The sequence below is a fragment of the Aedes aegypti genome, chromosome 3, assembly GCF_002204515.2.
Source record: "Aedes aegypti strain LVP_AGWG chromosome 3, AaegL5.0 Primary Assembly, whole genome shotgun sequence".
In the NCBI taxonomy this organism is placed as follows: Eukaryota; Metazoa; Arthropoda; class Insecta; order Diptera; family Culicidae; genus Aedes; species Aedes aegypti.
In genome coordinates this window covers 184,104,152-184,116,716 of record NC_035109.1, presented here as the reverse complement: position 1 = coordinate 184,116,716, position 12,565 = coordinate 184,104,152, and the positions used below count along the sequence as shown (strand labels likewise).

Below are 12,565 nucleotides of genomic sequence, written 5' to 3'. Positions count from 1 at the left end.
TAAAGGCATTCTTCAAAGAATTTCAGGAATAATACCTGTGTTTTTTTACTAAAGAAACCCCGGAATGAATTTCAGGTCAAATTTGTTGAAGAATTATCGGTAGACTTCATTGAAATCTTGCAAGAACAAATAAGGGATTCCTGAAAAAAAAAACTTAACAAAATGCTGGCCGATTTTAGGAGGAATGACTGTAAAAAAACAGGTAGAATCCCTTGAAAAAAATCTGAAACAATTCCTAGAATAAGGCGTAGAGGAATCGCTGGATAAATTTATAAAGGATAATCGTAGGATTTCACGGTGGAATTTTTGAACTCCTGATGAAATTCCTGGAGAACCTCTTGATAGAACCACAGGAAATGTTTTGGAGGAGCCAAGTGATATTTTTGAAGCAATGGTTGGAGAAATCCCTAAACAAATTTCTAAAAGAATTCTTGAAGGAATCCCTAGAGGAATTTCAAACAAAATACTTGCAGCCATCTCTGGAGAAATTTCAGAAGGATAAAAAGCAATCTCTAAAAGTTCTACTAGAGCCATTTATGAAGAAATCCTTGGATAAATTATTTAAATACTTGCAGGAATTTTTAGAGGAATCCCACAAAAGAAATTCTAAGGAATATCTGAAGAAGAAAATCTGTAGCATTAAAACCGAAACGACTTGAATAATTCCAAGCATAATTCTTAACCCCTCTACCGACAGCTTCATATTTTCACCACAAAACTATATTCAAATCGCGATAACATTTTTGTTCCTCAATATTTTTGCAACTCTTTTTCACAAGTTCTCAAAAAAAACTATTTTTGGATTCTGTGTCGGTATTGACCCTTCGTCATCTAGTTTTAAATATATCCGGTTCTCCTTGGGGGACCGACATTTGCAATTTGAAATTTCTTAGGCTGCCATTTTGTTTTTAGTCGATACATGATGTTTTTAAGTTTACAAGATCTTGTAACGGCCGGAGTGAGTGGTACTAAAAACATAAAAGCTTATTGTTCAAAAAAAAAAGATTGCACCGATCGGTTTCATTTTTTCCCAACAGACTCTTGTCAAAGTATAGTTATGAAAAGCCAATTACCGAAAATAAGAAAAAAAAACCTGAGGTTTTAACGTGGGTCATGGCTACGCGTCGGTCCCCCAAGGTATTTTGAAATATCTCCGGATCCGGATGACCAATGATCGAAACCAACAAAGATTATTAAAATAGAAGAGTTTTTTGAGAACTTATGGTGGTGCAAATATATTGAGAAACAAAAAAGTTATAGCAATTTAAATATAAAACTGCTGACACAAAATGCCTAGTGGACTTTAAAAAAATCGCGAAGGAAATAACTGAAAAAAACTACTGAGAATTTTTGAAGCAAAATCTAGAATAATTCCCTGTAATAATTCCAAAATATATTTCTTGAAGAATTCATGGAGGCATCTTTGGAGGGGTTTCATGAGGACTCCTTGGATGTTTTGCTGGAGGAATCTTATGAGAATTTCTAGAGAACTCCCTGAGAGAATTCATGTGAGAATTTTTTCAAGCGAATTCTGTGAGGAATCTAGAGATAAATTCTGGGAGAAATTTCTGTAAAAAATCCTGAAGGAGCCTGGAAGAAACATCTGGAACAAATCCTTGTAGAATGCATAGATGAATCTTTGAAAGCGATCTAGAAATAATTTAAAAATATGTTTGGGAGGAATATTTGGAAGCATGAATAATGGTGAAATTATGGGAGAAATCCCTAAAAGAAATACTGTCGGTAGCATCCCTGGTGGAATTCCTAAAAGAGTCCATGGTAGAATTCCTGCTGCAATTGTTTCAAGGTCATTGACCATTTTCGCCCTAAATGCATGATGTGAAACACCTTTAAAAAGAACATCAAAAAAATATCCAGGTTTCATTAGGAAAAGGGGAAATATCCAGGTAAGACTCCAAGAATTCTACGGTGAATTCTGCCAGAAGTTTCCATTAATATTCTCCCCTATTTTATTATTGAAATTCTTTAAATGAACTCTTAAAGGATTCAGTTCTAGAAATTTATCCAACATTTCCTCAGGGACTTTCTTTAAAGATTTCTCCAGCTGTTTTGCCTGAACATTTTCACGGGTCAAAGCTATAAAGAAATTTATTTTTAAACTACCGTCAAGCTACCACTTTTCTTATATTTAAAAAGAGATCTGCACTTCAAATAATTGCATACTTTTTCCAAATAATTTAAAGGGAACTAGTATACCAATACGAAGCGTCGCACGCAGGGAAAAATTTTAAAATTTGTTATGCATAACAAAAAAATACTCAAAAACTGTGTTTACAAATGTCATGTTAAGATCGCCTCGTACCGTTCTATGTGACTATTTACCGTGCGTCTCGTTTTCGTCATTTAAAATTTTTTTAGAATTAAAAATCTAAAAATTTTCAAGTCGAGTCTAGTACACGACACTGAAGACGGCCTTACAGTTGAGATCGAAATACGCGTACCTGTCAAAAGATACAAACTGTGAGGAATCAAATTCGGTTTTTCATTTACTAATAATTTCTGAAAAAATCCTGGATGTTTCTCTGGAGGCATCCTTAGAAAAATGACTGGGAAATCTTTTTATATTCAGATGAAATTCCTAGTGAAAATCATGACAAAATGCATACAAAATAATATGAAAAGTAACAGTTGTTGTAATGTCACGAGAAATGCAAAAAAATCATCAAGATACTCTTGAAGAAATTCCTTGTCAGATTTTATGAAGAATCGATCTCATATCCCCTATTTCTTGTTAAGTTTCTCTTTGTTTTCTTTATTTTTGTTTGGTGTTTATTGTTTTTTTTTTCTGGTTCCAGTTTGGTGTCTTTTTTTTAGGAATGAACTAGTCCCAAACTAGTCCTGGTCAAGAGTTGACATGGCAACGGGTCAAAGGATTTGCCTTTTTTTTCACTGATGCATTTGTCCAGGACTTCGACGCGTTAGTAAATTGTATGTTATAATTTGTAGAATGAACGCCCATAAACGCGCAGTATGCCGGGATAGCTAGGTTGTAATGTGAAAAAAACGAATGAAATAATAGTAAAAATTACTATTAATCTTTACCGTTTTGCTCCAAGCAGATTTTTGAAAAAAATATTCAGAAGGTAGAAAATTCTGAAGGAACTAAACAGAGCTTACCTGAGAAAACTGAATATCGCCGAATTTAGCTAGAAATTCCCGAGTCAAGTGCAGAAACTCATTCCAAAATATCCCTAAAATTTTGTTACAATCCCGTAAACATTCAAGTGGTTCTTATAGATACGAATTGTTTTACAAATTTTTTGAATTATTCCCTACAATTTACAATGAATCATGACACAAAATATCAATGCTCGCGTAACATTACTAAAGGACCTATCTAACATTGAGAGGCTCTCTTTGTTTACTTTCTCTTTCATTAATAACTGAGTCACATTAATATCTTCTGTTGCGTTTTTTGTATGAAACGCTAGTCAAGGAAATTAACTTTCGATCTATAGTGAAAAACTTCCCAAAATCTTTAGTGTTCCACTGTTATAATCGAAAGAGAACGAGAGAGGAGAGAATCTCTCATTTGTACATAGGTCCTTTAGTAATGTTCCGCGAGAATGGATATTCGATCAAATTATTCTCCAGAAATAAGGTAAGCAATACAAAAAAATCTACCAAGCTCATTCGTGTATGTTCTGCATGGATCAATTCTATGTGTGCTTTTTTTCTTTATTTCATTAATAGAAATCATGAAAAATGGAAGAGGGGGGGGATTAGCTTCAGAATGATAAATGTAGGCCACTGGTTCAACGAAGTTGTATACTAATAACATACTGAAATTGATCTTGATTTAAAAAAAAAATAACTTAAACAATTTACTAAACCATGAACCTCAGCTTCATGCTTCGCAAATTGGATTAGTTCTATTAAATTTTAGAAGAATATCATCGTGTACGTCGATCCGTATTTACAAGGATTTATCTATTGGGAGCAATTCTCAAAACTGTTTTTCAATTAAATTTCGGGTAGTTGAAACGGCTGGGGTTACATGAAATGTAAAATTTTACTACAGAAACATTGTGCTAACTAACGTAACAAACTTTAAGGAACGAAAAACCTGCTAACACTTATTGTCATCATGTTTAAAACTTAGTAGTCATTTTGCCCGACCCGTTTTAGCTTACTCCGGTGTACCTTATAGCAGTAAGAACTCATATTTACAGAAAAAAATGTCGATTAATTCGATTAATCGAAAAATACTAGTCGATTAATCGTGATCGATAATCGGCATTCTTGGACTATAATCGATTACCAACTAATCGATTAATTGAGATTTTGCGACAACCCTACTCACATCTAATAAGCCAGCCAGCCAGCCGTTCGGTTGTACGAATAGATGTCTGAGCAGAGGGTTGGTCGCTCAGTTTTGTTTGTAGCATCCATCGCATATGATGGCCGACGAGTCGGAAGAAGTTCGGTCGTTGCTTTCGCGGCATCGTTTGACCATAGTGCGGGATTTGGTCCAAACGAACCTAGTGCAGATATTGGTGAAAAACAGTGTGATCAATGTGGAAGACGAAGAGCAGATCAATGGGGCAGGTGATCTGGAGAAGAAGTGCGATCAGTTGATCGAGATAGTCGCCAAAGATGGCTTTGAGAAGTTCAAACAGTTTTGCTATGCGATCGAGAACGAATGCAGCCAGCTGATCTCGGATCTGATCAACGACAAATTGTCCCAAAGTGGCGAAGGTATGAACAAGAAGAACAAACAGAAACCACCCATCGAATATGGCAATCATTAATTAAGCTTATTAATTTGACGTTCCTCGGTCTCAGAGATCAGCGGCATTTATATCTGAAACGAACATTCTCAGACTCAGAAATTCATTGTTCTGACGACTACGACGATTTGCTTCAATCATCTTTTCTTGGCTGCTTTCAACGCAATTGGCTCCGGCGATTTGTGTGGCCACCTAGCCTTACCTACATGTATACCAACCTGCATGCTACAGCTGAGTAGATTTTTTGGTAGAAACAAGTTCGTCAAGGAAAATTGGCTCACTCGAAATAAATATCTTTGCCAAGTAGTGCAATTTGTGCTTTTCTTTCTCTTCTTTGTTTCTCCAAACGTAAGCAAGCACTACTCTCATTGATCCTCTTGGCCGCTGCATAGTTTGGGCCATTGCCACAAACTATGGTCTTAATTGTGAATCTTGATCGTAACTTAAAGATTGTTTTCATTCCAGATTTAAGTAAACTAATCAATTTGGTTTTTTATTTGATGGATCACATGACTCATTAGACTATTCAATCATATTCTAAAGGCTTTCATATACACTGAATCCTCAATTCACGTAATAGGTCTTGGTACGTAGGTAAATGGAATCATTATATCAATTTATTGCATTCTGGGTTAAAGAATTTCCTAGAATGACATGAAACAAACTTAAAATAAGATTCGTAAGGCACTCCGTGGAAAATAGGATCCCTTTAGGATTGTACATAACTTCTATAGCCGTGTAAGCTCATGATGTTATCATATGTTTATCATGTTTATCAATATGTTTTATAAAGATTAACCGTCTATGATGATGATGATGATGATGATAAGGTTCTACCATCTATTGTAGCAAGGTATCTGCCTATAGCACTAGAGTAATCTTAAAAGCGATTTGATCAAGATTGTACTGTTGTTTGTGAGCAGTCAGTCCCCTGTGTAAAGGGCCAAAATGGATGTGCGGACCCGCAAGCAGAGACACTTGCACGAAACCCGCGGCAGGGGAAGAGAATCTCCTTCCAGAAGAAAGTTTTCACAAACAACTGTAAAATCGAGCCCTCGATTGACAGAATACTCCCAATAGATGGGGCCAAGAGCCCTCAATCCACAAAATATTAACAGGGAGGAGGCAGTCCCAAGCTCTCTGTCCAAATCGCTTCATTTGGGTGCCCTGATGGTCCCATCCAATCCAAAACAAGTATATAATAATAGAAATTTACACCAATATAATCCGTTTTGAACCGATCTCACCGATGTTGTATCTTTGTGAAGTTTTCTGCTACCCGTTAGAACCATTTTGTCGAACCACATACCGTTTATAATATGGATTAATTTTAACAACCAACTAGTAACCAAATTATAGCCACGACGATAAAAAAAATCCTTTCAAACTGTCACTGTCGCATGTATGATTCTTCTTCTAAAAGTTATGCGCTTATGCACAAAATAAAGACACACTTTTCTCTGCCAAAGCATCGGCAGCAGTCATTAAAATAAAATCTACTGACCAAATTGTCAGAAACCGAGAAGAACATCTTATAAAGATTAGCCGTCTAATACCCAAATTTTTGTTTTCGATCTAATATATAATATGACATAACGACCTTACCACGATTTGGGTAATGATTTATTTCGTCTTGAAAATTCATGAATTTTGGTTTTTAATTTTTCTAAGCAAACACACCCATCACAAATTATGAGATGTAAGGGTACTAATGGGGAGGCATGCATATTTTACATGCAGCCTAACAACGCATGAACCTATATAGCCTCCACTTTCCTATGTGTTATCGTATACGAGTTTGTAAACATATTTTAACCAAAACGACGTACGAATGTCGAATTTTTCGATTGTGAGGTGAAGCGTAGGTGGTGGGAATGTCGTCAGTGTAACGTCCGCTTGTGCTAAAAGTATTGGCGTAAATTTTGAGCCCAGTAGGTTTTAGAAACCCACTCGAAGACTAACAGCACAAAGCTACCGAATATTGACTAGTCTTTTAACAGGATTTTATAATTCTATTTCAAATATGGATGTAACATTCTTAGAGAACTACAATGATTCCAAAATGGTATTGAACAGGGGCGATCCGTACGTCTCAGTTTAATTCAACTTCCTCAGTTATTCGGGTCATGAACGAATGAAATGTGTATGACAAGATAAAATAAAAATAAATTAAATAATAAGTAATATGTTACAATTCATCGCTTATTATTTGAACATAATGAAACGTACCATGTGCGGTAAAAATACCATAGCACACCGTAAACGCACGAATAATCAACGAGAGAATACGAACCGGGACAATCAGCGAAGACCACAGCGACGTAAAGGGACTAGCGATTGGAAGCTCGGTATGTGGAACTGTAAATCTCTCAACTTCTTCGGGAGCACACGCATACTCGCCGACGTGCTGAAGGACCGCGGATAGTATCGTAGCGTTGCAGGAAGTGTGTTGGAAGATATCAATGGTGCGAACGTTTAGAGGTAACCATACCATCTACCAGAGCTGTGGAAACACACACGAACTCCAGCATAATCAATGTACACAGCCCTCACTCCGGAAGCACTGATGATGATAAAGACGCTTTTTACGCGCAGTTCGAACTCGAGTACGACAGTTGCCCAAGCCATGACGTCAAAATCATCATAGGAGATCTAAACGCTCAGGTTGCCCATGAGGAGGAGTTCAGACCGACTATTGGAAAGTTCAGCGCCCACCATCTGACGAACGAAAACGGCTTATAACTAATTGATTTCGCCGCCTCCAAGAACACGGTCATTCATAGCACCAACTTCCAGCACAGCCTTCCACACCGACACACCTAGAAATCACCACAGCAGACAGAATCACAAAGCGACCACGTTCTGATTGATGGTCGGCACTTCTCCGACATTATCGACGTCAGGACCTATGGTGGTGCTAACATCGACTTTGACCACTATCTAGTGATGGTTGAACTGCGCCCAAAACTCTCCGCCGTTAACAACGTGACGGCGGCCCCGGTATGACCTAGAGCGGCTCAAACAACCGGATGTCGCAGCGGTATACGCGCAGCGCCTTGAGGCTGCATTACCGGAAGATGGTGGAGACTGTTGGAGAACAGTGAAAGCAGCCATCAACGATGTAGCTGAGAGCAACGTCGGGTACGTGGGACGGAGTCGACGGAACGTTTGGTTCGACGAGGAATGTTGGCAGATTCTGGAGGAGAAGAACGCAGCGCGGGCGGTCATACTACAGCAAGGGACCCGGCAGAACGTGGAGCGTTATAGACGGAAACGGCTACAGCAGACGCCGCCTGGAGGAGATGGAACAGCTGTGTCGGTCTCAAGAAACACGCAAGTTCTATTAGAAGCTCAACACATCCCACAATGGCTTCGTGCCGCGAGCCGAGATGTGCAGGGATAAGGATGGGAGCATTTTGACGGACGAGCGTGAGGTGATCGAAAGGTGGAAGCAGTACTTCGACGTTTTAGATCTCTCTACCAGATTCACACTGGCTAATTGGGGCTTACTTCGGAGAGGTACGATAAAATAATTAGGTGTGCACTTGTTGAGATTTTCGTAAAGACTGATTCTATTACATTTTCTTCGGATTCTATCAATATATCAAATGATCCTATACATCGGTTTTCGTTTAACGAATCATTCGGGATTTCGCCCGATCGCCTACACGCTAAATGTACATCACAGCTCTTCCCCCTTGGAAAGAAACTCTTCAGATTAGTTTTTAATTCAACTATTAGATCCATTACTCTGACATCATGTAATATTATATACAATCGAATTCAAAATTTAATTGAGGGTTTTGTTTCCATTTAAAACTTCATATACACATAATCTTTATCCATTTTATGTTTTCTCGATCGTTTCGATCGCCGAGGAGCTGTCTCCGGCGATACTTCAATTTCATTTGCCATGTTATCGACCGTTCATTTTCGCTTCCTTCCAAGCATTTCGCTTTCAGAAAACCCGCGGAACTCCTCACTAGTCGCTCTTTGGGCAGGCTGTGGCTGCTGAGGGCCCCACCGGATGATAGGATTAAGATCTATCTGTGCCTTACTCAAACGAAGCTGTCCTCGATGGGCCAGGGTTGGCACGCTTCCAATTTGAACCTGGAATGTATTTCGAGAACTTCTTTTAATGAAATTTGCTTTTAGCCATTTAGCTGGGTTGTGCGGATTATGGTTTTTGTACCATAATTCATCCCCTTCTGTCAGATGTTCGAAAGGATCTAAGCCATTTTCCAGGATAACCCGGCTGCCTTTCGAAGAAGCATCATCATGCATAGGATTTAAAAGCTTATTATTGTTTGCAGGCTTATCAAGTTCCTCTTCAACCAACAATTGTTGTTTCAAATGATTTTTATATTGAGATTTAGGATTCAATAGATCAAGGATTGTTTTTGGTTTATATGAGAACATTAATTGCGATGGGAAATTACCCTCGATTGTCAGACAGTTATTTCTATAGTTTATTAGGAACAGGTTTATCTGGTCTTCCAATTCTAAATGAGAAAACTCGGGATCTAATAAAAACTTTTTCAAAACATCTTTTACCGTTCTTACCAATCTTTCGGCTTGTCCGTTACTGGAAGGATTGTATGTCGGACTTTTTAGAACATTAATTCCCTGTTTCTTCAAAAATCCAACGAAAGCCGTAGCATTGAAGGGAGGACCACCATCAGAAACTAAAACATCCGGTAGGCCGAATCTCGCAAATATTGCAACCAGCTTTTTTAAAACCTTTCCACAGTCTGTACCATTTTTCATCCAATCTAGTTCCACCCATTTTGAGTAACTATCAACAGTTAATAAAAATGTATGATGCGCAAAATAAAAGAAATCTATGTGAATTCTACTGAATGGTTTGGTAGTTGGTATCCATTTGGATTCTATTTTCGTTTTTGGAACTATTATCATGCTATTACAAGTATCACAATTCGCTACATATTTTTCTATATCAGAATTAATACCAAACCAGTAGACGCATTGCCTTGCTAAACGCTTCATTTTCACTATACCAGCATGGTTGGCATGTAAGCATAGCATAGCATAGCATAGCATTGACTGACTGTACATGTCAATGGTTGCTACTCCGTGATTGATCGGAACTGGTAAGAATTGCACTACGATCCAAATGAATAAGGGATGGGAGTTTCCGCTTACTCTCAAAGTGCAATTTTAGCAGATCTAATATTATTGATCAATAACGGCGCCGGCCAAGTCCTTACAGTCAGTTGGGATGGGGAAGGAATGTTAGGGTGTAATGATTGTTGCTTCTAGAGACCGAGAATACCTCTACATCTCCACAATCACCACGGGAAGGGTGTTTATTAGTGAGGGAGGAAAAGATCTGGGAGTCACCTCTGGTCGATGATGCGATCCATGGACAAGGGGGAAATATACGACTTATATTTAAAGCTAGTGTTGTATTTTTGTCTCGAGAAAATTTTGGTGGAAGCTTTAAAAAATACGTCAACATCTATAATGTCGAACAATTCAAAAGACGTTTTTAGTAATGACCAAAACTGAAAATTAGCGGGATTTGGGGCAAGTGTGCCACCTTAAGCAAATTGTTCTCTAACTTTGTTTAAAGCTTAAAAAACCCGGCAATTTAGCCTCACGATGTTAGTTTCACATCTTTTCATAAGCACTGTGCCATTTAAAAAGAAAATAATTTCAAAAAGTATTAGTTTTGGAGCTCCTCAAATATCATCCAAAATACCCTGATTTTCAACACTATGGGGCAAGTGTGCCACCCTTATGGGGCAAGACGGTCATCGAATGAACATTCATGTAATTCTACTTGTAATGAAATTTTCATTATTTCCTGTTAATATTGCTAACAAAGCAGAGCCTAATTGACAATTTTAAAAATATTTTTAGGTTTACCGTCATGAGGGGATGCTTTATAACAAGGTTCATCACATGCGGAACTCTCTACTAGTCAATTCGAATAACTAAAATCGTTATTTTTGTCTCCATTCAATGCGATATATGAATTACTCTTTCATTATAGAGGATCTGTATAATATTACACTAGATCAGCACTAAATAAAGGTAAAATATTGATGAAAATAAGTAAAATAGTTCTAAAAACGCCTAAAACCATGTTATTATCGAATATTTGGAGAAAAAATCATTGTGGGAGCAAAAATGTTCGCTATTCCTCTTCTACACTTCAAAAACCAATACTGGTGCCTCATTTTGGTTAATTATCATGATTTTGTTGATGATGTTTACATTTTTATAAATTTCACTCCAACCATTTTTGTTTACCAAATAGGTGGCACACTTGCCCCAAAAAGTATAGATTTCAACCAAAATGGGTTTTGTTTGTAAAACTAAATATTTTTTTCGTTCAAATGCCACCATTACTTACACATTTGTATAGCTTCACAATGGTACTGTACATTTGAAAAATTCGTTATTAATTTACCTCTCACCATGCTATTTAGAAACAACGAAATCTTATAAAAAAATCACTGAAATTTTATGGTTTTCACAAGAGCCGATGTAAATACGTGAAAAATAGAGCAATTTGCGTCATATTTTGACCATTGTATTATGGACTATAAGGGAACATATTGTTAAGCTCAAATAAAAAATATAGTTTGTAGTTTTTACAAAAATCAGGGGTGGCACACTTGCCCCTATGGCACACTTGCCCCAAATTCCGCTACATGTAGATATTTTAAATTATATGAAACAGGAATAATGCCGACACTTGTAGTGACGAACTATACATAGTTTGTTTGAAAATTACATATGAGTATTACTGTGCATTTTGTCTCGATTAAAAGTTTTAAAAAATACGTCAACATTCACAATGTCGAACAATTCAAAAGATAATTTTTAATAATGTCAAAAAGAGACAAATATATGTATATTGAAATTGTATAAGAAAAAAGCATAATGCCGACACTTATAGTGACGAACCATACAAAGTTTGTTTTAAAATTACTTAAAAGTTACGCTTTCAAGAAAATATGTGTTATCACAAGCATGAAACGAACTCACCAGTTGGTAATCCATCCTCGACTGAACACAAAACTGACACTGACAGCAAAACTTCTTGGCGTCCCGAAAACAAACCGTCTTGCTTGTGCCTTCCAAATACCTACCCAGCAAGACGCTTCAAAACAGAAAAAAAAAATTTTGAGACGAAAACACGCGCGAAACCGTGAGCCAAATCTATCGGACGACGCAAAACCGAACTGCCCTGCTTGGGCTTCACGAAGCACTACCCAGCAAGACGCTTCGAAGCAGGAAAAAAAACTCCGGCGACGAAAACACGCGCGAAACTGTGAGCCAAATCTATCGGACGACGCAAAACCGAACTTTCCTGCTTGGGCTTCACGAAGCACTCTATACCAGCATGGTTGGCATGTAAGAGCTTTAAAACTTTATCTTTCATATTAACAGGTATCACAACCCTATTTTGGTATAATAAACAATCATCTACAATTTCTAAGTCTTGTTCATTAGCAAAAACGTCAATGAACTGTCTACCCACCTTAATAGGCCACCCATTATGCATAAAATTTATCACAGATTGTAAAAATTCGTCCAATTTAGTTTTATTCGCAATTTCGCGATAATCAACGGGAAATTCTCCACTATAGTTAATGCTGTTAATCAATTCTTTATCAAATTTATCAGGAACTGACTGGTTCAAAGGAAAGCGGGAACAAAAATCAGCGTTTCCCATTTTATGTGATGGTCTATATTGAATTTCAAACTCATAAATTGACAACTCTAGTACATATCTCTGCAGTTGATTTGCATAAATGGAGTTTTTTCCATTCCTTCCAAAA

The 12,565-nt window shown here is 37.3% G+C and overlaps 1 protein-coding gene across 1 annotated transcript in view; it reads left to right on the top strand.

The window, feature by feature from the left end:
- Positions 1-4,345: 4,345 nt before the first annotated feature.
- Positions 4,346-12,565, top strand: part of LOC5577336 (tight junction protein ZO-1) — a 253,064-nt gene continuing 244,844 nt past the window's right edge. The window contains exon 1 of the mRNA XM_021851162.1: positions 4,346-4,719. Coding sequence (XP_021706854.1) covers positions 4,419-4,719 — 301 coding nt within the window. The 5' untranslated portion in view covers positions 4,346-4,418. The remainder of the gene's footprint in view (positions 4,720-12,565) is intronic.